The sequence below is a fragment of the Catharus ustulatus genome, chromosome 6, assembly GCF_009819885.2.
Source record: "Catharus ustulatus isolate bCatUst1 chromosome 6, bCatUst1.pri.v2, whole genome shotgun sequence".
In the NCBI taxonomy this organism is placed as follows: Eukaryota; Metazoa; Chordata; class Aves; order Passeriformes; family Turdidae; genus Catharus; species Catharus ustulatus.
The window spans coordinates 34,613,955-34,636,057 of record NC_046226.1 but is presented as its reverse complement, the minus strand read 5'-3'; the positions used below and the strand labels follow the sequence as shown (position 1 = coordinate 34,636,057).

Sequence of the window (22,103 nt, the reverse complement as noted above, 5' to 3'; positions counted from 1 at the left end):
GCGGGCAAGGAGAAGAGCTCAAAGGAACAGATTTTTGGACAAACTTTCAGGATCTGACACAAAAATTAAAGATGACCTTGAAGATTCAGAATGCCGACTGTGTGGAAATTTCACAAACAATATAAATTTAGAAAAGACACTTTCCACAAATCCATCAATAAAGAAAGAATTTAATACATCAAGACTTTCCTAGATTCTCATGTAGTACATGAATTCCTTGGGAATCATGCTCCCTTCTGTGAACAAAGAATGCCCCTTGCTGCTTCAATTTCTCCCAGGTAGGGAGGCGCAGTTAAAAAAAAAGCTATTCATAGACTTAAGGTCATGTTGGTTGTCAGCACAGCAGGATGTGGTCAGCTGTGGCTGTTCAGTCTGACAACAGTCCGTGATGAAGGTTCCTCAGCCTTTCCGACTGCCTGCCCACCCATCTGGTGAAAATTCTCTCTCTACTGTTCCACCTAGTTCTGAACTACAACTTATTATGGTTATTGTCCTACCACCATGTCACCTGGGACTGCTGAGAAAATCTTGGTTCAGTTGTGCCCTGTGCCATTTCTCATCCTTTCCTGGGGATTTTGATGTTCATATCAGCTACCGAATGAACCTGTTCACCTGTACAGCGCTTCAACTCTGCATTGGTAGATGTTGGATTCATTCCATGGGACAGCATTGCTTTCAGGCTAAAATGCTGTCACTCAGAGGGGAGGAGTGGTCACTCACCTCTAGGGTGTTCTGTAAGGACTGTGTCAGGCTTCGCAGCTCTTTCTTTTCTTCCTCCACTCCTTTGAGGGAGCGGGCTGTGAGCTCCAGCTCCCTAAAGAAGCAGAAAGGGTGGCAGCTATTGCAGGGGAACAGTAGCCCCACAGACTGTGCCCAGGCTGTGCAGGCTGTGGGTCTCCTGGTGCAGGACCTGCAACCATCAGTTGGTATAGCCAGTCCTGGAGAGCCAGGAGTTTGTCAGGAAGCATCACATCCTGCCTTGGACACACTACAGGTGTCCAGGAACTTCACTGTGCCTCCTTGATCATCAAACCCAGCCCAACAGCTACTGTGCTTCTCCAGCAAGGGCTGGAGAGCCATGGTTACAACTGAAAGAGCTCAGACAGGGCAGTCACAGCTAAGCAGAGCCTGTGAGAACAAAAATGGTTTGCAAAACCACACTGGCTTTTCTGAGATGTTACTTAGGGAGAAAAAGGGGGGAAAAAAAGAGCAATGGCAAAAAAAAAAATGTCCTTTCAACACTCTGGGCAAAGTACTTGGATCCTTCTATTTGTAAAAACATTTGATGCTCATATTTTTCATAGTTAACTTTAAAAATGACAAAACTAATCTTGGTGAGGCAACATTATCATACATCTATTGTCATTCAGCTGATGATGGAAAACTAGATCCAAATGTCTGGACCCCACATAGCTGCTCAGTCGTTTAAACTAATTGCCTCTCTGAAATCTTCTCTTGCACCTGTCCATTGCCATGCTACCCCAACTAATCTGGGGGTTGCTTGTGTCCCAGCACTTTGAATTAAATTGCTGGAGGCCTGAGTGCAAAATGAAGCTAAGCTGTATTCTACTGGTCACACAAGCAATAGCAAATGCAGGTAAAGAGCCCACAACCATTCCTGTTCTGGTCCATGTAGCATCTCCTTCCTACATGCACAAGATAGGTGGGTTTTAGAGTGTTTTGATTCACCACTGCAGCAGTCCTTTTGCCTGGTGTGGCAGCTGTGTCCTTTTCCTTTCCTGCTGCTGTACCTTCTGATCTCCTCCTGCTCCAGCCGCAGCTCCCGCACCACCTCCTCAAAACGCTGCTTCTCGGCTTCCAGCATCTGGTTCAGACGCTCAAGCTCCTGCTCCAAAAGAGAAGACAGGATTGTACCCTGCCAACACAGTGGGAGAGACTTCCCTGTTAACAACACCTGGGACTTTAACATGGCATTTAACCCAAGCTGTGTAAAGCTACAGGGTGTCTGATTCCACCACACTTTTGTCCAGGGGCAATTAGGAGACGTCTCTCTGCAAAGGCAAGTGGAGCTTAGCCCTAAGCAAGTGTCCAAGTCACTTTTGGATTTTAGCTCTCCAGAAATGTATGCAAGAAAAAGATAGGCATGAGAAGCCTAAGTCAGCATTGCCATCTTTTCCTAAGGAGAGGCAACAGTCATTTTGCATTAACTAGAAAAGAGCATGAGGCACTTTGCAATGCTGTAACATGGGGGTCCATATCCATGCAGACTTTCCAACAGCATAATAGGACAATCCATTTGCACAGCTATCTTGCCATGACTTCATGATGGTGCTATAAAAATCAGATTTGGATTGGTAAATACAAGGATGTGCTACTTTTATTATATTAAGCAATTATAAGTTAGGAATAGTTTGAAAAGCAATTATAAAGTTGATAAAGCAACCTGACCTAGTGGAAGAAGTCCCTCCCTGCCCATAGTAGGGGGGTTGGAATGAGATGGTCTTTAAGGTCCCCTCCAACCCAAACCATTCTATTTTTAGGTAAATTAAGGTATAATAGTCACATCTAAGGGAATGCTCTCTTGATTTTTCCCTAGTGCAACATTTTTTATTCTCCCCATCTCTGTTGTGTCCAAAGAACAAACCACATTGTTTTTTGTGCTCCTTGTTTCTCACAACAGTATCTCTATGCTAGAGCAATGTTTGCTCTCTAACTGTGAAGATGGGTCTTAATTATCACAATCTTCTTGAATCTTCCAAATAACAATTGTGTAATTCAATCCAGTGAGTATGAATTTCATTTGGTCTTCCTCCCTGGTCCTCCTGGAGTTATAACAAACCCACTGCATGGAAAGTAACAGGGAAAGGGAGCAGGGATACACCTCCATGACCCATTTCATGGCACAGGTCTTATTCCTCTCTTCATCCACAGGACCCAGAGGCTGGCTGGAGATTCATGTGCCTCCATAAGCCTCTCTCCCTGAACACTGACATGTCTTCAAACCAACAAGTCCCAACCTCCCAGCCCTGCCCCACAGCAGTTGAAGGAAGTTGGCTTGTGATGAACTCACCTCTTTTTGCTCCCTCTGCAGACACAGCTCCTCCGTTTCTTCCATTAGTTTATCTGCAAGCACACAAAAAAAGTCCAAGCACAGAGAAAAGCATTTTATATCCCTGGGATATTTACAAACAAGAAACACTGACTTTTTGAAGCTTGAAAACGGAGCATTCCCCTATTCCTTTGTGTGTATCTGTCTGGGAGGCTCCAAAGGCTGAGACAGCACTAATGGGATATTCTATAGGTTCCCTCCTGCCAAATAACTTAATAAACTAAACAAGCATATTGCTTTGCACTCCTTCTAAGGTTTTCTCTTAGTGTTCTTAAAGAGCATTAATGAACTACCCCTCACCATCCTCTAGCTGAGTCAGGAAAATATTCTTATCTCTGCTTCACAGATAAGGAACAAGGCACAGAAAGGTCAAGTGAGTGCAGAAGGTCGCACAACATGTAGCAGCAGTCAGTTTTCCTGCAGCTCAGTGCCCCATCATCCTCTTCCTAGCCCTCTGGGCAGCACTGCAAACTCCCTATTGCCACCTTGGGATGTCCCAGCCAAGCCCAGAAATAAGTCCCTGACTTAGCCACAAAACTTCTGCTGTACAGAGCAGTTCCCCTCAACATCAGTTGCTCTTGTCCTCTGAAGGCACACACGCCCAGCAGAGGCTGTGCTCTGGTCCTCACCCTGCAGCACTATGCTGTGCTAGCTCCAAGCTCAGAGGCTCTGCCTCAGGCAGCTCTCAGCCACACTTACAGCAACCCAGACAGAAACACTCCTCGTGGTCAGGCCTCAGAGTCCAGTGAAACCTGGATCACAGCTGGGTGGAAAATAACTCAGTGTGGATGCAAAAAATTCCTCAGAGCTGTATTCCTCCAGAGAACCTTGAACTGCTTCCAGGAACAGTGCCTGACCTCAAAGCTTTATTGCAGGATGGACACAGATCATTGAAGGTAAGGCTAATGAGGCAGAAGCCTTAGCACTTATATAGAAATAGATAGTTCCTGTCAAAAGAAAGTAACCGTGACAATTGACCAGCTCTGAATGTTCTTGTCACGGACCAAAGAACCCAGTGATATGTATTTTTTATATTCCAAATATCTCATGCTTGCCACAGAATGTGTATTCCTCTGTTCCTCCATCACCTTTTCTCTTACCACACTAAAGACCTCTTTAGTCTTTTAAGCCCTTTTGTTTGCTCTGGTAGTTGCAAAATTATATTTTGATGAAACTTTACTGTTTCTAACAGGTCTTTTAGACCTGGGGAATGATGTAACTCAGAGGGCACCTGAGTTAAAAGAGCTACTCTCCTTGGCTCTTCCTATATAATCTACCTATCTTCATATCTAAATTATTTTATGTTGATCTGGAGCAACTGTTCTTTCTCCACTGTCCCCAGAGACAGCAGTGACAAATTAGCCACTGCTATCAGATACCTCAAACAAGCCCATGTAAATGCTCTTACTTCCAATATGAACAGTGTCAGCAAACACAGAGTAAGAAAAAAGAAAAAAAACCCACCAGCTAGATAAAGAAAAGTGATGTATGAAAAGCTGTGACCAACGTCAGAAGTATCAGTCCTGTCTGATTCAGGGAGACAAAGGTATTGTCTGTTTGCCTGTGAGCAGCTGAAACCAGCGCATTCAAACCTCTCAGGGGTGGCAAATGTTTGCACAGATGAGCCATGGAGGACTGTAGCATGGGCAAAGCACGTTCCTCCTTCACACTCTACACAGATCCCATCTCAATTTTTGCATTTTTTGATTCCCTTCAGACCTGAATTTCAGCTGCTGACTTCTCAAAAGTTTCATCCAGAGAAAACCTGTAGCTGCCTGCCTTGACCACCCTGACAACTCCAGGAAAAGCAAAATTACTATTTTGACTTTTATGGCTTTTCAAAGTAAGAGTTTCCTACCTAAATATTCCTGTTTCTCCTTGGCCAGCTGTAGTCCTTGAGCTTCCAGGCTCTCAATCATGGCTTCTCCCAGCTGGGCATTCTTCCAGGTCCTAGGCAGAGCAGACACAAAGCAGGCAAGGTAAGAGAGCTCAAGGTCCCACAGACTAGGAGTCAGCCTAGTAACCTACCAAGGAATTCTAACATGCAGACTCCCATCAGTTGGGAGGGATCATGATTCTCTAAAAGTTTTCTCCACAAACAAATTGGAGAAATTTCCCTGGCATTCAGTAATTTATTTTTTTTTTAAATACATGGGCTTCCTGTTACTACCTCACAGCTATTCAAATGTTTTTTCCAGTGTTTTGGAGATACTGAGCTTAATTTTGAGGACTGTCCAGACCAATCCAGCACATTCACAGCCTCCAACTGCAACAGGACATACCTGGAACCCTTTAAATGACAGACTTTAGAACTAGAGTTTAGCTTTTAACTCTAGTAACTCCCCACTGCCAGCAGCATTGTCTTCTGTAGCCTTTCCAATATCTTGCTTTTAGAGTCATTCTTCCCCTTCAGACTTCAACCACTTATTGAATTCTTCTATGGCCTTCTACCTTCAGTCTTTCTGGTATCCGTCATCCCTCCTGGAATCAATCAACTCCTCCTCGGCTAAAGGAGTCCACTAGGACTTGGTGTCTGGCCTACACTGTGAGTCAAGTGCTTTTTCCTGACAGTGCAGAACCACAGATAAAAGCCAGACAAGATGCTACCAAGTAGGGAATGTTAAAGGAAGCAGGAATATTGAAAGAGCACCTTGTGTTATTGTAGGACCACTGGACAGAGGATCTCAAGGTCTCTCAAACACTTTATGAAGCAAAGCTAAAAAAGGGCCTGTGGAGCAGATACCCATTACTGATTGACAGACAGGCTAGGCTTTAATACAGCTGTTAAAAACACCAAGGACAAGCACACACAAAACCTAAAATAGAACCAGAAATGGAGTTTGCTGCTCACTTCTACTCATGTTGAATTAGAAAAAAATCTACACATATAAAATGCATAACATTAAAACATACATAAAATTGATTCCAATCTGTTTATATAGATGTGCATACAGGAACAGCAATTGTTGCCCAGAAATTCTGCTGTCTTTATTAAATCCTAAGGGACCTTATAAATATTAAATATCTGTAAAGCTTCCTGTTCCGGGCTTCTTTGTGAACGATTTGAAATTGTAGCTTTTTGGAAACTGTTAATTTGGCAATCTCTTATTTCGAGGCAAGCTGTACTTCATCTCTTGCAAAAGCCAGACAAATAAATTAAACACACACCACCCCAGGGACCAGGCAGCTCACAGCTCCAGCAGCTCAAGCTCTTTGTAGATGTGTTTCTTGTCAGCTAATGAGGCTATTTCTAAAGCAGAGGAAATTAGAACACTAATTTAAAAGGTGCTGTTTGCCCACAGGTAGACATCTCATCTTGAGTGAGAACATGTGAGTGTGAATGTGTTTTCTCACTAACATTCCCGGTTACAGGACAAATCTGATCCCAGAGAAGCAAGCAGGTCAAGATGGGGAGTGGGGGAAATGACAGAGTTTATCATATGATTACATGGATGGTTTCAAAACATCTGTAGCCTTTAAGGTGTCTGTTTATAGACTCACTTTTTCAGTGCTCCCCGCCTTCCCCAGACAAACAAGATATTTCTCAGTCTGTTACTCAAAGGTTACTACACCCACTGCTTCCAAGGCTTTGGAAGCATGGGGAGCCCCTCAGTTCCCCTGTGCCCTGAATAAGCCATTTCCCTATCAGGGCAGGAGGCTTGGAAAGGAGTGAAGAACTCAAGGGATCACTGAGCAGACTGTGATGGTTGAGGCAATAACCAGTTGTGCAGGCACATACACATGACTCACCCCAAATTGAAAAAGGTAGTGAACAAAACTAAAACAAAGGACAGACAATACTTCCCAGCCTGGATTTGTTTTTCCTCCTTCACCTATTTCCATATCTCAGTCTACAGAGTTTGTTTTGGGGTTGGGGTTTTTTTCTGGTTTTTTTTTTGTTTGTTTGTTTGTTTTGGGGGGTTTTTTTGAGGCTGTTTGTGGGTTTTTGGTTTTCTGTTGAGTTTTTTTGGGTCAGTTTTAAATAATGATGAAAACATTAGGATGATCTTAGCCAAGTGTTGTGGTGCCACCAGCAGTACAATCTCCATCTAGGAACAAAAGAACATTATAACAGATTGCCTAGAATAATTCAGCTGTATTCTTTGAGCTTTTCTATTCGCTGCAGATCAACTTATTGGCCCATGCAGGCCTTTCTGGCTGCTGTTTAGCTCCCAACCTGACTCTGTTAAATCACATAATGTGTGTTTTTCCCCATCAGCACTGGTAAGACTGAGCTACACCACTCTCTGATGCAGGAACAGAAGCAGAGAGGGGAGGAAAGGTGTCTCAGGCAGATTTTCAACTAGATGCAAGTGGTCTGCTTTATGATAGCACCCAATTCAAGCTTCTGTTTTAAGTGCTCCTGCTGCTGGAATATCAAGGCATGGACTGGAGAAAAGGCTGGCTCTGTGACAAATGCAGCAGTGCATGGCTTACTTGTGCATACCCCTCCTGAGTTGTGCTGCCTTCCTCCTTCCCCCTCATACACACCTGAATGATGAACTTGGCCCCAAATTTTTGCCCTTGATCTTAACATTGGCAAAGGCAAGTGCAGACCTACGCTATTCAATAAAAATCCCCAAACTGCTCAAGGGCTAGCTAGCTCTGTGCCTGTCACTTCTCCTCTGCAGTGGCCAAGGCTGCTCGTGCCAAGTGGGTGGCAGATCTCTGCCTTGGGTCTGGTGTCCCATGGGACTCTGCTCCCATGGAACTTCAATGGACAGCTTTGTGCTGCAGTTCATACACTGCCATGGAGGGAACAGCTTGCCCCAGCATCAAAGCCAAGCACACTGTGGCAGCACAGAGCTTGGCTTGGGCTGATCCACCATAACATTAGGTTCCTCATTAATTAAAAATTGACATTTTGAGCCTCACAACATTGAAATTAACTGAGATAATGCCTTAGCATGTACATATACATGCACACACTGGTATTACAAGTTAAACAGCTTTTGCCCCTACAGTGACAAGAAACCACACATTATAATGTAGCCAGGAAGGGCAGAGCAAAATGCTCATTGCTTTAAGCCTCACAGCTGAATGGTAGGCTCTGCCCTACAGACCCAGGAAGTTTCTCTATCTCCTTTCAGAAAATCAAATCCCTGTTTAAGTGTTATCTCTTCCTGCATCTGCTGAGATTTAGAAGGAGTCTGCTCTGGTTGTGCAGGACAGCTGCTCATTGCACTGTCAGGCTCCTGGGGGATTGCAGTGCTAGAGGCCAACAAACTGCAAATCCCTGTCCAGAATTCCCAGCAGAGTGTGAACAGTACTGAATGCATACAGCAATCAAACCCTCACCCCTGCAGGTGAGCTGGAAATGCTTTGCTAACACTGCCTCTCCTGGGATTGAGGCTGCCTCCTCATTTCACAATTACACAGTTTTGAGAGGCCATAACCTGCTGCTGCATGGCCTGAGCACCCACAGATCTGGGCAGAAGGAATGCACACCCACAGAACTGCATCACAATTACTGTCACTGATCAGTACTGGGCTGGTGAGGTCCCTGCTCGTAGCAGGACGTAGAGCCACATGGGCAGCTGCTCACTAGCTTCATGTCTTGCCTGTTCTGCTCTTCACCCCAAATTCACATGGAGAGGCTGCCTGACCCTCCCCCACTTCTGTCAAGCCTGCAAACCTTGCTTCCCACACAAAATGGACCAGGAGGGCTCCCAGTGAGACCCGGGTCCCACCTCTGAGGCATAGGAGAGGGATGGCAGATGGAACTCTATGTATCAGCACTTGGTAAATGACAGCCTGGGTGGTGAGCACACAGCCACACTGCACACACACTGCACAACAAGGTGGGAAGCTTTGAATCACTTTTAGACCATCTCCTTTAGAGAAAGGATGGGTCCAGGAGGCAAGTAAAGCTCTCATTGGTTTTGAGGTGCTTTTCTGAGTCCCCATACCCCTTCTAGTGAGGCTTCTTGCTCTTTATCTTTTGCACATCTACAGAGCAAATCAAAGCAAATAAGGAATAGAAAGCAGCTTACACTTTTCCAGACTCCTGTAGCATCTCCAGCCACTGAGCCTGCTCAAACTCTGATTCGGCTGCTAGAACAATGTTACCCTGGAAGAGGGGAGGGGAGGGGAAAAAAACCCAGATTAGAGAGGCTGGTGCCTTATGCACCTCTGTGCACTCAAGGCATGAACTGGACACAGCTGTGGTGGGAGTAGAGCCCACCAGAGTCTTCCACAAGAAGCATCTCACAGGAGAAAATACAACCGAGGCCTGCCATACCCTGGGAAGTGTGCACAGAGCAAACAGTCACCGTGGGAATAATACTGGTGGGGCAACATGAGTTCCAGGGCTCCTGTCCACTGGCCTGCTGGTATCATAAAACCTGGTGTCAAAAAGTGCAAGTTTCCCTGTTGGTTGCCAAAACAGCAGCAAAGCCTTGAGGGGACTTGGGATGCTAAGTCACCCTTGCTCTCAGGATAGTCTGTCCAGAGAGGGCAGGCATACCTTGGTGGGGAGGGAAATGACTGCCAATTCAGCTCTGCTCATCAGCATTAACCTGTTCTGTGGTGTTTGGAGCTTTTTAGAAGAAAATAAATCTACTTACATGGAAGTCTTCATGAGAGATCTTTATGGCATAAGGCATGTTGGCCTCTTCTTTGGGCTCCACAATGCAGCCTCCCAGGGGTATGACACCCTGGAGATAAACCAGAGCACTCTAATCAGTCAGAAAAATAAAGTATAACCATCAACTAACCAGAAGCTGAACTTCCACCCTCAGTTACTTTGCCCTGCCCTGGCTTGGCTACCCCAGGAGGGGCAATACACACACACAGCTCCTGAAAAGCAGATGGCAGTCCTGCCTGCAGCATGGAGGGAAAGCTGTGGGCTAGAACATGGAAGCACAAACTGTTTCATCAAGGAGGAAGTGATCTCCCAGCAGGGACAAAGGCTGCAGATTCAGTGTGGTACCTGAGAGAGGCTGTGCATTCATTGCAGTCACTGACAGCAGCCAACACCCCTCAGTGCTGTGTGGGGCAGACAGGCAGCTGGCTGCCCCTCACCAGGATGGGTGAAATCAGCACCTTTGGGAGCTCAGCTGCTACATGAGTGACTACAGAGAACAAGAGAAGGCTCAGAGCACAGGGTGCCCTGTGGAGCTCCAGGCAGCAGAGCTATGAGACCACTGAGGGCAGGTGGGCCATCAGCTGCTGGCAAGTACAAGTGCAGGTTAGGAACAACAGACAAATGGAGCTCTTAGCCCCACCACTGGCTTTACCAGCAGTATTTTTATAGCCACAAGATTAGTTGATTAGATCGTGAAACAGGAGAATACATCTACTATCAGGTAAAAAAAAAAAAATAGAAGTCATATACCTGCTGAATCATTAATTATCCTGAAAAGGTACCAACTTGATTTTTTCTTTTGAGGCTTCCCTGGACCTGTGAGATGTCTGGGGCTTACTGGGACTTACCTCTTCATCACTTGCTGGGCCCATGGATGGAGGAGGAGGGAATGTTAGAAACAGAGTAACACCCTCCTGGTGCAAAAACTGCTCACCTTGGGATGGATATTGAAGTATTTATTGCTTTCAAAACTTTTCTTCTCACTCTCAGCATAGTACAGCAGGAAGCTTTCCTTAATGATGAAGAACCTTGAAGACAGAGAAGGGAAATACATTCCAGTGAAATGGAGGTTGTGGTTCACAGCACAAGATCTCCACCTAACTAAAGCTGCTTTCAGAGCAGGAGAGTTTACTACTCCTACCTAAGACTAAGGTGAGGTGCCTTACTTCTTCTGACAGCCAAGAGCTGGTGCTTAACAGCAAGTGCCAAGTTCAAGTACTTTGTGCTTGCAGTGCAGCCCAGCCCAGCAGGCACCAGAGCTGAGGGCAAACCACGGCACTGTGTGCCCACAGGGCACTGGGACAGCACACAGTGCTCACAGGGCACTGGGACAGCACTGGGACAGTACACAGTGCTCACAGGCACTGGGACAGCATTGTGTGCCCACAGGACACTGGGACAGCATACAGTGCTCACAGGCACTGGGACGGCACTGGGACACCACACAGTGCTCACAGGCACTGGGACAGCATACAGTGCTCACAGGCACTAGGACAGCACTGGGATAGCACACAGTGCCCACAAGGGCACTGGGACAGCACTCTGTGCCCATGACAGCACCACAGACTTTTTGCCCTCTCTAGCTCACATCTTGAATTCAAACTATTCAAGAGCTGCTCTTTTATTCAAGGGTCTCTTGCATGGGCTAAGACCAACTAAATGCTTATTTTGCAATGTGCTGCCTGCGACCCTCTTCCCTCCCATCTCAGCATAACCCAGAAGGGAAGTGTTTCCACTCTAACAGAGAATCACAGCCTAGCATCCCCCCAAGCAACGCTTGAGGCAAAAATTGGCCACCAAAGCACACAGGAGCAGAAATAAATTTGAGAGATATTTTTAAGCAGAGCACCTGGCAAACTCTCCTGTCACTGACCTTCACAACTACAAAGGAAATTGAATATTGTTTTTCTCATATGTGTGACATTAAAATACTCCTTGTTCTGCTCACCTAGCCTTAAGTATGCCCTGGTGATCACTGTATAGCAGCCACAAAATATCACAGCTTCTATAAGCCAAGCCTCTAACTTATTGGAGTGTGTCCTCAAAATTATGATTAAAGGAGTGCCACCTTTAACCTATCTGGATTTTTGAAATGCCCCATGGAGAGTCCCTCCTCTCTTCAAAAATTGAGGTTGCACATACTCTGCAGGCAGTGGTACAGGAGAGAGATACCTGACTTAGTTTCAGTTTGGTCTAAATCTCTGCAGCACTCAAAAATTATGAAGAGCAGCTGAAAAAAAATGGGGACAAGTGCAGTAGGGAGGTTTCAAAAGAGTAAATGACAAAGAAAATGTATTCTTCTGTTCAGTACATATTTTCTTTCATGAGAAAGAGGGATTTGGGAAGATAGTGAAAGGCAAGGTGAAAATTATTTTAAAATGCCTTTTTACAAGTCACAAAACAGTTGTGTAATGCACTTTAACATGATCCTTAGGACTAGAGATGCTGAGGAAACTGGAAAAGATATCTCTGTGAGTAATAAAAACATTCCCAAGAAACCCTCCTGTTTTGGGAGAGAACAAGAGGAGACCTCTACAGGCAGTGCTGCCCACTTGTGCAGCCTGGGCATTCCTGCACCTTTCCTTGAAGCCACCATTAGTAAAGGGCTACAGGCCAAGGGGGCTGGTCCACAAGGACAATTCTAATGCCTCCATGTGCCCATTCCCCCCAGTCCTCTCCTAAGGTGGATGGGTTGTCAGATGGAGCCAGTCCTGCGTCCAGTACAAATGAGCACAGCGACCTGGTACCAGTTTAGTTCCGAAAGCTAAAGAAAGATGTTGAAGTTGGCAGAGAATTATCATGATCATAATAAAATAATAGACATAATTACTATTAATAATTATGATCACTATTTTTCTTAGGTGAAAACTTCACTACTTCCATCACCTTCTGTCTCTTGCTCTTCTGGTGTCGCTCTGGCAACACAGATGAAATTGCCAAATGCCATGGAAACAGAGACGACAGGCTCTTGGGGCAATAAAAAACTGCAGAATAAAGCTAAACTTCTGAAAGTCTGCAGCAAACTTAAGCTCTGGACCTACTTTGTTCCTTTTCCAAAGTGTTTAAAAGTGACAGTCATTGAACAGGTGCAAATTTACATTCATAAATCTTTAGAACATACAAACACCAATTTTTTTCTTCTCCTTGCCCTCTCATCTATACCTGTTCATGTTGACATCAGAGGTGAGGAGAAGCAGGCACTTTGCCAAGGCAGACATCAGAGACCTCCAGAGAGCAGACAAAGCTTGTTCCTGGCTCCTCCTGTCCACATCACTTCTGCGAACAGCAGCCTTGTTCCTTCCTGATTAATTTTTCCCGACATCTCTGGTCATTAACTCTCTAAGAAAGTTTTCCTTTGAGTAGCTGCATCTTTCTGTTGTCTCCAACTCTAGGCTTAGTTCAAGAAGGACTTTATTTTTTAGAGAAGAATGTTGCCTTATCTGCACAATAAATACAGCAATAACGTCTTAAAAGAGCAAACCTGCCTGCCCAATGGCCTGTGCTTGGTCCAGTGAGTCAGAGGCAACCACTGTGGCCACAAGTATGAATCTAGAGATGCCAAAAGTCAACACAACACATGAAACAGAGCAAGTCTACTCATCGCTTTCAACACTCTTTTCAGTCTGACTAATCTCAAGAAACATTTGCCAGACAGGTAAAGATATTGATCTTTAACTCTGTGTGATTTTTTAATCTAAATGTTAGTCCCCAGTTAAAGACAGGGTTTCATTTGTTACATACTTTTTATTGCTCAGTGCTGATAGTCCTCATAATATAGATTATGCTCCACTGGAATCCAAAATCAAAGCAAAAATAAGAACAAAACATCGCACAAATCTCTGAAAATTGATGTGTCTCTCACAGATAAATGAACTTTTAGATCCCTGACCTCACAGATGTGGAGAGAAAATATGGGGATTTGGAGCAAAAATACAAAATAAGAGTTTAAAAAATAATAAGAACAAAATCCCGCTGCAAGTAATGAAGGAAAAGCATTGAAAAATCTCGTTAGCTTGTGCACATAATGTATTTATGCTCAGACCATATTCCCTCATCTGTCCTTATGTGGAAAGCAACCAAGACCATCACTTTAAATGACCTTCAGGATAAAGTCTCCATACAACAATCCAGGGACAACTGATGCAGCATGGTGAAAAGAGGGATGAAGTAAAATAATAGAGGAGAGAGTTACAAGACTCAAGAGCAGGTGAATACTAAAGCAGCAGCCAGGTGAGTAAGAGCAGAAAGGGAAAAGATGGCCAAGGGAGAATGGGGAGAGACACCCACCTAGGACTGTGACTGAACATGTGTCTGAATTAGGCACAGATGTGGCAGCAGGAGAAAAGGGAGTGCTGTAAAGGCAGGGGAAGATTTTGAATACAAACAAGAACCCAAAAAATAAGCAATTTAAAAACAATTCAAAACCTTGGAGAACAGCAGCAAAGGTGTGAGAGGTGAGACAGGCTGGCACAGCCACACTCCACAGGCAGCACAGGTAATCCAAGAGCCATTCATGTGGTCAGCCATCCCTGCTGCTGCATCCTGCACTAAGGAAGCTCTGAAACCACAGTGGAATTAAACCAGAATAGCAGAGGAATGGTAACAATTTGAGTGACTTAGATGTAAAGCAGAAACAACAGCTCTGCACTGGACAAATTGAGGTACTTGATCTCTGTGGAGTAAGTGCTCTCTTTGTATCACAGAGGGCTAATGGAATCAATTAGCTAATCTTTATACAAGTTTTTGACATGACAATGGCCCAGATGAAGTAGTTACACTATAAAACTGCAGCAGTCTCCCTGGTCCTTTATTCTGATGGTGTTTCTCTGGGCCAGGAGCACAGGCAGCAAATCCCATTTGCTAGATCATTGCTCTATCCCTGGGAACAGCTCAGGAAACTGATGGGCAAATGATGTTTATCAGCATAAAGATCAGCCTACAGTACCTGCCCCTGACTCTTCCTCTCCTGACAGCTCCAGGTTTCCCTGCCTGCCTCCTGCCCTGGCCCCTGGCAGCTGGAGCACGCCAGCCTGGCAGGGAGTGGGAAGAGCTGGATGCTTCCTGACAGCAAGCAGCAGAATGGGAAGAACAAGGACGAGAGGGAAGCACACAGCCCCGCTGTCTTGGCAGCTCCTGCTGTCCTGTGCTGCACACACACGCTGCTCTGCAGCTGTGGGATTCCCAGGGGAGTTTCTGTGCAGAAAGCAATGCTAAACAATTATATTTTCCATCTGTCCTGTGACCACACGCAGTGACTGTCAAAAACCATGGTGGAAAACAAGGTTACATGCCTGCTTTGCAATGCCACAGACAGATCTGGTTCAAGTAGAGACAAAAAATTCCCTCTTAACTGTGTTGTGTTTCCCTCCTTCCCACCTGTCATCTCTGTTGGATTTATGGAGAGATATAGGCATATTTTGTGTTTTTAACTCTCCTGTTTTCAATTTCTTGCACTTCAGCTTGCTTTTCTGATGCTCAGTTGTCCACCAAGCAGATGGCCCTTCCTGGCACCATTCCATTGAACTCCAAAGTTTCAGACATGGATGGTGACAGTTTAGAGCCTGAGATTCCTATATGGGACTGGGATTACTCCTAGCAAAAAAGGATATGCCAGTTCCGTCCTGGAAAGCTACAGCACCCTATTCATGCCATATGCAGGGCTGGTATGCATATTATGCATTTCACTCCAGCCTCTGTGCCAGGTTGGAGCCATTACCAGTAAAACTTTTGTAGTAGGAGAGACTAAATTGCTTGTTGTGCATTGGAAGTAAGTATGGGGTGCAGCTGTTTGGAAGAGGAGGACCATTAGTCAGGGACTGAGAATATGATTTTTCAAAGCCACTCCAAGCTTAGACTGGTCAAAAGCACCAGTAAAGCCAGAAGACAGTTGCTTCTCTGTTGGAGAAGGATATTACATCACAAGGAAAGAAAATTTACATTAGGAATAGAACTCCCTTTCTTTAAGAGATAGGCATTAGGATGCTGCTAATGGCATTTCAAAAATCAGACTCTGAAAGGCAGCACGCTCAGATGTCAGGCCTGGCAGATAAACACAGTTACGTTGGTCCAGTGCCAGAAGCATCCAGCTCACTCTTGGAGAGTACCTGAGGCAGCACTCAAATATTTGTGCTTCAGAGCAGACCACTGCTTGGGCAAAAAAAAGGACTGAAAATGTTCCAGACAGCTGCCTTAGGTCAAGTTCAGCTGTCTCCACAGGTGCCATCAGATTTAGCCCTGACTAAAACAAGGTTCTGCTACCCCTCCCTTTTCCCTGCATAACCTCTACTGCTGTGAAATTCCAAAACCTGGGATTTCCATCACCAAAGCACCAGATACCATGCCTGGACACTTTTTCCTTGATCTGCTGTCTAGTCAGATTCCATCCTTCCCTTAAACCGTTGATTTTCTTCTCAGTTTCTCCAGAAGCTTTGCTGCTACAGCCAAATGAATGGGATCAAGCCAGTAAATATCGTGTATCTCCCGCAGACCCCTCTTCATGGCTGACAGCCTGATGAGATCAATCCTCCCCTTACACACTGTTTTATCTCCCATATCTTGGAAAGACTTTCCTTGGGAGTAGGAATAGTACTGTTGTCCAAGATTTCAGGGCAAAACCTACGCTTACCAGAGATCAGGTCCTCAATGACATCAAGCAATAGTAAATTTTTTTCCCTGATTTAACTGGAGTGGGAAACATCTCTTCTCCTTTTGATAAAAAAAAAATGTACTTGACCAGCTATGTGTTGCTAGACATGAGGGGAAAGAGAGGGAAATGAATTAATTGCTTCATATCTCCCCATAATGATGTTATAACAACATGCAAGGTGGTTATTTTACTTAAAAGCAAGTCTCTCCTGTGATAAAACACATTGTTCCTTCTGTTCAAGTTTTTTTGCCCCAGTACTCACTTCCTTCCAAACCCTGTAGATTCTGTGTTCAGCTCTCACTGACCTGCGTCTGGTCCCCCAGGACCCTCAGCTGCTCTGCTTGCAACTAATCTTCCATATCATCCCTGCCCCAGAGTCACCTCCCCTTCTGTTCCCAGCTGCTATCACTAAAATATTTACCACTTGCCCAAGATGGGGGTGACTTCTAGGAATAGAACAGCACTAAATAAATAATGACAGAGGGAGCAGAGATGGGCCATTTGCCTGCAAGAAATTTTTATCAGGGAGAGCCATTTAAGAATGCCTCCTCCATGGTAAATTACCTTCCCTTCTGTTATTCTGTCCACTTCTTTTCCGTAACACAATCACATTTGTTTCCAGACATAATTCATTTATTTATCAATATCTGGGAGCTGAGTAGGGAGCATCAGCACAAATTCTTTTCTGGGTGAAAATAGGCTGTTCTTGGCACGGGAGGGAATAAAACCCACACACAAGTCAAAGACTGCTACAAACACAAAACTGCTTACCAAGTAATGTTTTTTTTCAGGCTATGCCATCTTCACAGACTGGGCAGCACTATGGTTACTACAGAGAGCAAAGCTGGGAAAGCTTGCTTTAGAAATGGCTTGTTTGTATCTACGCTGCACACTGCAGCAAAGGTACTTATCCACAAAAGGTAACATTTTTTTCCTCTGGTAAGATGCCAGAGATTCAGTGATTTGCATAAAGAAACTACACCAACTCCAAGCTTAAAACCAACCCACCACTTCAGTATTAGAGAACATACTTCTGTCCTTGGTTAAAAGTTATAGCAAATGCTTTCCAGCTCCAAACTTGCTGGCTGCCGATAGAGAGCACACAGCAGCTTACAACTGCCTGACACCAGATGGGAGAGAATTTAGAGCCACCTTCTCCCCAGGGAAGAGTCTGCATGTGCTGTTCAAAGCAGGCTGGCACTGTTAGGCAGCACAGCAGTACTAGAGCTGGTCACAGACCCCTACACACACACAGACCCACACACTGGGACTTTGAGTCTCGAAGGACTCAAAGACCTTTGAGTGCTAAAACAAAATGGTCAGGCAGTTTAGGGGCAAAATATCCGAGCTGACTCTTCCCCTTTTGTGAAACTATCGCAATTATCCAGAGAAGGCAGCTAGTGTCTATTCCCACCCTGAAGCGCACATAGCACAAGGTCTGGACAGATGAAGAAGAGAGCACAATGGGGTGCTACGTGTGTAAAGCAGACTCAGAACAGCTGGGAAGCTACGCCCCAAGTTCTACCCCTAGCCTCTGCCTGGCTGAAGAGTCAAGCACTCAGACTCTTAACTTATCCCAGAACCCTTAGGCTTTGAATTTCATCCGAGCAACTGTGGCTTACCTCCTGGACCATTTGGCTGACTGCCTCCCAAAGGGTCTCTTCCAGAGCACACCGTACAGCTGCACTTTGGTGCTGATGTCCAGAGCATCCGAATCTGCCTGTTCCATGGACGGAGAAGGGGATACAGCACTGGATTTTGAAGCGAACATTATAGATGGATCTGTTCTAACTCGCCCCCTCTGCGTGGCAGCTCAGGGAATCCGATTAAATGCAATGAACCAGCAGGATGTAACCAGCCCAGCAGACAGAGAGACTGGGCTTTGGTTTGAATCAATAACTTGACTGCTCAGCACTCAGTCAGTAAATCTCTCCCTGATGCACAGATGATGAGAGTTTTCTTATTCCGTATTACTTCCTGATGCATTGCAAACAGCACACATCCCAGCCCAAGGGAAAAAGAATAGTGAAGAGAGTCAGACATCAGAAACACAGAGAGGCAGAAAGAGCTCATCAGAAAGAAAGCTCTCAGCAATAACATAAGCCAAAATACCTCTGCACCAGAGCCAGCTCGGAAGGTTATTTCACTCGACATTGCAGCACTCCATGCAGAAATTAGGGCAAGACGGATGTTTTACTGACAGGCATCTCTGACACATATTCCCAAAATCTTTGCGCTTGGAGACAGGTTCTTCTCATTTGTCCTGGGGAAAATTGGGGCAGAGTGAGTGGGAGCCAGCAAGTTCAATCAGACTCTCTTTGTCATCAGGGAGGGCGAGGGGGCCTTGCTGTGCCAGCCTGGCACTGCCCACCTGGGGACAGTTCACGTGGCTGCTGAGTTTGGACTGGGCAGTGGCCATACTGCATGCCTTGCTCTGCCTTAAAGGGCCACTGCTGATCAAAGTTAGAGCATAAAATTCTGCCTACCTTCATGCTTTGCTGCATCTTGGAGAGGTGGCAAGAATAGCCTCTGCCCTGCCTCTTAGGTACCAGCTCCTTCTTGGCCCCAACACAGACACATAAGACCATGTCACACAGCTCAGGTCCACGTTCATCTCCTGCTTAGTATTCCCACAGCAAGCTTTTTAATCTGGTTCCCTATGTCCTTGTTCCTATCTTGAAACCCCTTCTCCCTGCACAGATACAAACAAAATTCTCCAAAAGAATCTGTCTTTCCTGCCCACAGGAAAGCACTTTAGCATGATATTGTTCTTTACTACATCCTGCCTTCCCTCTAGGATTAGAATTTAGGGAGGAATGCCAGCTGCTAAAGTTGAAGGTTTTGGGATATCCTATAACCAATACAGACATGTACATGCTGTATGGCATGTATGCCATAGATGCTGAGGTGTCTGCTCCTGATTTAACCTGTGCCATCCCATGTGAATAGATTTTGATGCTGTAATTGTTGGATGTCTTTCCCAGTGCAGTTGTTCAGAAGAAAAAAAGTGCTGGCACACGATCCTTTCCCATCCCCAATCAGAAACCTGGGATGTGCTATGGGCTAGGTCGTACCACAGGACACTTAGCTTTGTACAGTCAGAGGCACTTGCAGAGCATCTTAAGGAGAGTAGATGCAGACAGCCTGCCTCAGGTTCACAGGCTGCATTCAGTATTAGAGAAATTAGAGATGCAGGTCCCTGATAAAAGTCACAGTTGATCAATAGGTGAGAGAGTGAGCAAACTCCATGATTTGTTACTTTCTCTTACCCTGGCTTTTACCAACCTTCTGGTCCCAGACAGGACATGTCCCATCTCAGAGAGGCAGAGGGTGGAGAAGAGAGCAGCAGATACTGCCTCCATCTCACCTGCGTTCCAACTCTTGAATATAACACTGCATTGCAGAAGAAAAGCATTAATGCTATAGATGCCATTCTGTACACAGCACCAAGAAGGAAATACTACTCATAACCAGGAGAGGGAAACTTCCCTCAAATTATGTTGCACAAAGGGTAAAACTGATTCTGTGCCCTATGCCATCACTTCACTTTATAAACGTGCAGTGAAAAGCCACAGAGCTCTCATGCAGAGATGTTCCAATGCCCTTGATGTTGTACTGCACTAACAACACGAAGATCTGACAGCAGTGAATTCCCATGAGGAGAGAGATTTTCACCCTTTACTTATTCTTCATTCTTTCTTATTTTTACCTTCTACATACTAAGAGAGTAAAGAGGTTTCTAGTTTTCAACATCAAGAAGTGAGGTGTTTTTACTTCCTCTGGACGTCTCTAAGACAAGGCACTGAATAGTTACAGCAAGTTCTTTAGAGTTAACAGGCCAGGGGAGTGAAAGAGCAACTTGCTTTTGTCAAGTGACAGGCCAGCAGTGCTAGGGCAGTAGATAGCAGCAAGGTGAATTTTGTAACTGCTGGTGTCTAGACACAGTAGTTCATAGTAATAGTGGCTCTTAATATTTCCTTTAAGTGTGTACTAATCTAATGAAGGGGAAACACAGCTGTACATCCTTCAGAGACAGCACTGGACCTTTAATCAGAAGATCTTTCTTTGGGGCAACAGGCTGTACTGGCATGGCAATTATTTTGCTGATATGCTGTCTTTATTTTTCCTGCCCATCAAGCCAGTAAAATTTTGCTAAAAATAAATGTTTGAAGCAGACAGCATTGCAAGCTATACTGAAGTTACACTTCTTAACAGGATATCCTGAGTCAGAAGGGACCTACAAGTCCAGTTCTTAGCCCTGCACAGGAAATGCCCAAGAATTACCCCATGTGCCTTCATCACAGGCCACCCTCCAGGTCAAAGACACTCCCTTTCAGTTTAAGGAGACACATACTGGCTAACTTCAGCTGCTGAAGAGGCTTGAATTATTTTTTTTTCTAAAGTGAAAAGTTATACCTCCATGTTCTGGGCAGCCTGACAATACTGTGTTATGCAGAAAAGAACAAACTGCTTTTTGGGCTGAGGCCAGTAAGTTGAGATGGGTCAGAGTTGCTGCAGAGTTGGAGAGATTCAGATCTTACCTTCAGTAAGGTAGATTCCTTTCCCTTTTACAGCTTCTGAAGGTTCCACAGCCATTTTTAACCCTGAGAAACATTAGCAATTATGGGAGTTATTAGCAGATACCCAAACAATGTGGACAAGTCCAGCTTTGCATTCTTGCAAAGACAATGTCACATGTACTCCTCAAAGTGATGCTCCAACTTCCTAGATGCACAGCTGTGTGCAGAGGCCATCAATTCACCTCTAGTGAGATACGCTAACAGAGCATGTTTCTTTTGCACAACGATTTTCAGTGTCAGATGGAAAGTCGGAGCTGTTCTGCAGAAATCAAAGACAAGTTACTCAGCAAATGGCATTAAAGTCAAGTGCCTCTGCAGATTTGCAAGCCCATCAGACGTCACCCTTACAGATGTACAACCCCATTTGATATCATCCCTTGGCAAGAATTACATGGTCTCAGTGACCTGTTCCAGCCAAAGCCCTTCACAGGCACTCAGATCCATGCTGGATGGTCCAGGAGTCTTGTTACTCCAACTATTTGCTGTGGATATAGCACCACTTCAGGAGACTTAGAGGAAGACAGAAAGTAAGATACCAGTTTACTGAAGCAAAGGGATTTGACAGCAAACAGCCAGCCCCATAGCCTGGCTTTTGGGAGGTAGCTTTCTCAGGAACTGACACCATAGTCAATGTATGAAAAGAATATAATTTTTTTTTCTTTTTTAATCTTATTAAGATACCTCTTCTGGGAAAAAAACTCATTTAATTTTTTTTTTTTTTTTTTTTTTGTTAAACAAAGATTTTTGTTAAAAAGTAATTTTTCAGAATACATCAGAGTGGACAGCTACCTTTGAAAGCTTTCTCCAGAAGACAGCCCACAGGCTTCCTACAAGGCACCAGTTTTTTCCCCATTGAGCTTAAATACTACAAAATGATCACATGGCTGACAAACAGAAAATGCTTGGAGCTTCAGTAGTTAAATAGTCCTGTGCAGGGCCAGGAGTAGGACTTTCATGACCCTTGTAGGTGTCTTCCAACTCAGAATATTCTATGAATCTAAGTATATAACATGATTTCCCTCAGCCACTGTTCCTCATGTGACATTGGGACTAAATCCAGAACATCACAAGAATGCATATACCAGGGCAGTAGTTTGGGTACCATGGGCAGCCAAAAAATGTCCTGCAAAAGGGAAGGATTTGTTAGCATTTCCTTGGCAGAATAATGGAGGGGTGAAAATGTAGGACTCTCTACATTTTAAGAGAAGCAAACAAGCAGAG

At 44.8% G+C, this 22,103-nt stretch overlaps 1 protein-coding gene across 4 annotated transcripts in view; it reads right to left on the bottom strand.

The window, feature by feature from the left end:
* The window catches only part of PLEKHD1 (pleckstrin homology and coiled-coil domain containing D1), a 32,965-nt gene that overhangs the window by 7,797 nt on the left and 3,065 nt on the right, over positions 1-22,103 (bottom strand). Inside the window, exons 2-11 of one of the 4 annotated variants that reach the window (XM_033061677.2) lie at positions 20,844-20,906; positions 19,588-19,695; positions 17,925-18,565; positions 10,591-10,684; positions 9,637-9,726; positions 9,064-9,140; positions 4,929-5,020; positions 3,032-3,084; positions 1,752-1,846; positions 721-814 (exon numbers count right to left, since the gene is read on the bottom strand). In XM_033061677.2, the coding sequence (XP_032917568.1) occupies positions 721-814; positions 1,752-1,846; positions 3,032-3,084; positions 4,929-5,020; positions 9,064-9,140; positions 9,637-9,726; positions 10,591-10,684; positions 17,925-18,073 (744 nt within the window). In that variant the 5' untranslated portion in view covers positions 18,074-18,565; positions 19,588-19,695; positions 20,844-20,906. Of the gene's footprint in view, positions 1-720; positions 815-1,751; positions 1,847-3,031; positions 3,085-4,928; positions 5,021-9,063; positions 9,141-9,636; positions 9,727-10,590; positions 10,685-13,943; positions 13,979-17,924; positions 18,783-19,587; positions 21,241-22,103 lie in introns of those variants that run through there. The other 3 variants (XM_033061676.2, XM_033061675.2, XM_033061678.2) reach the window with 3 other exon arrangements.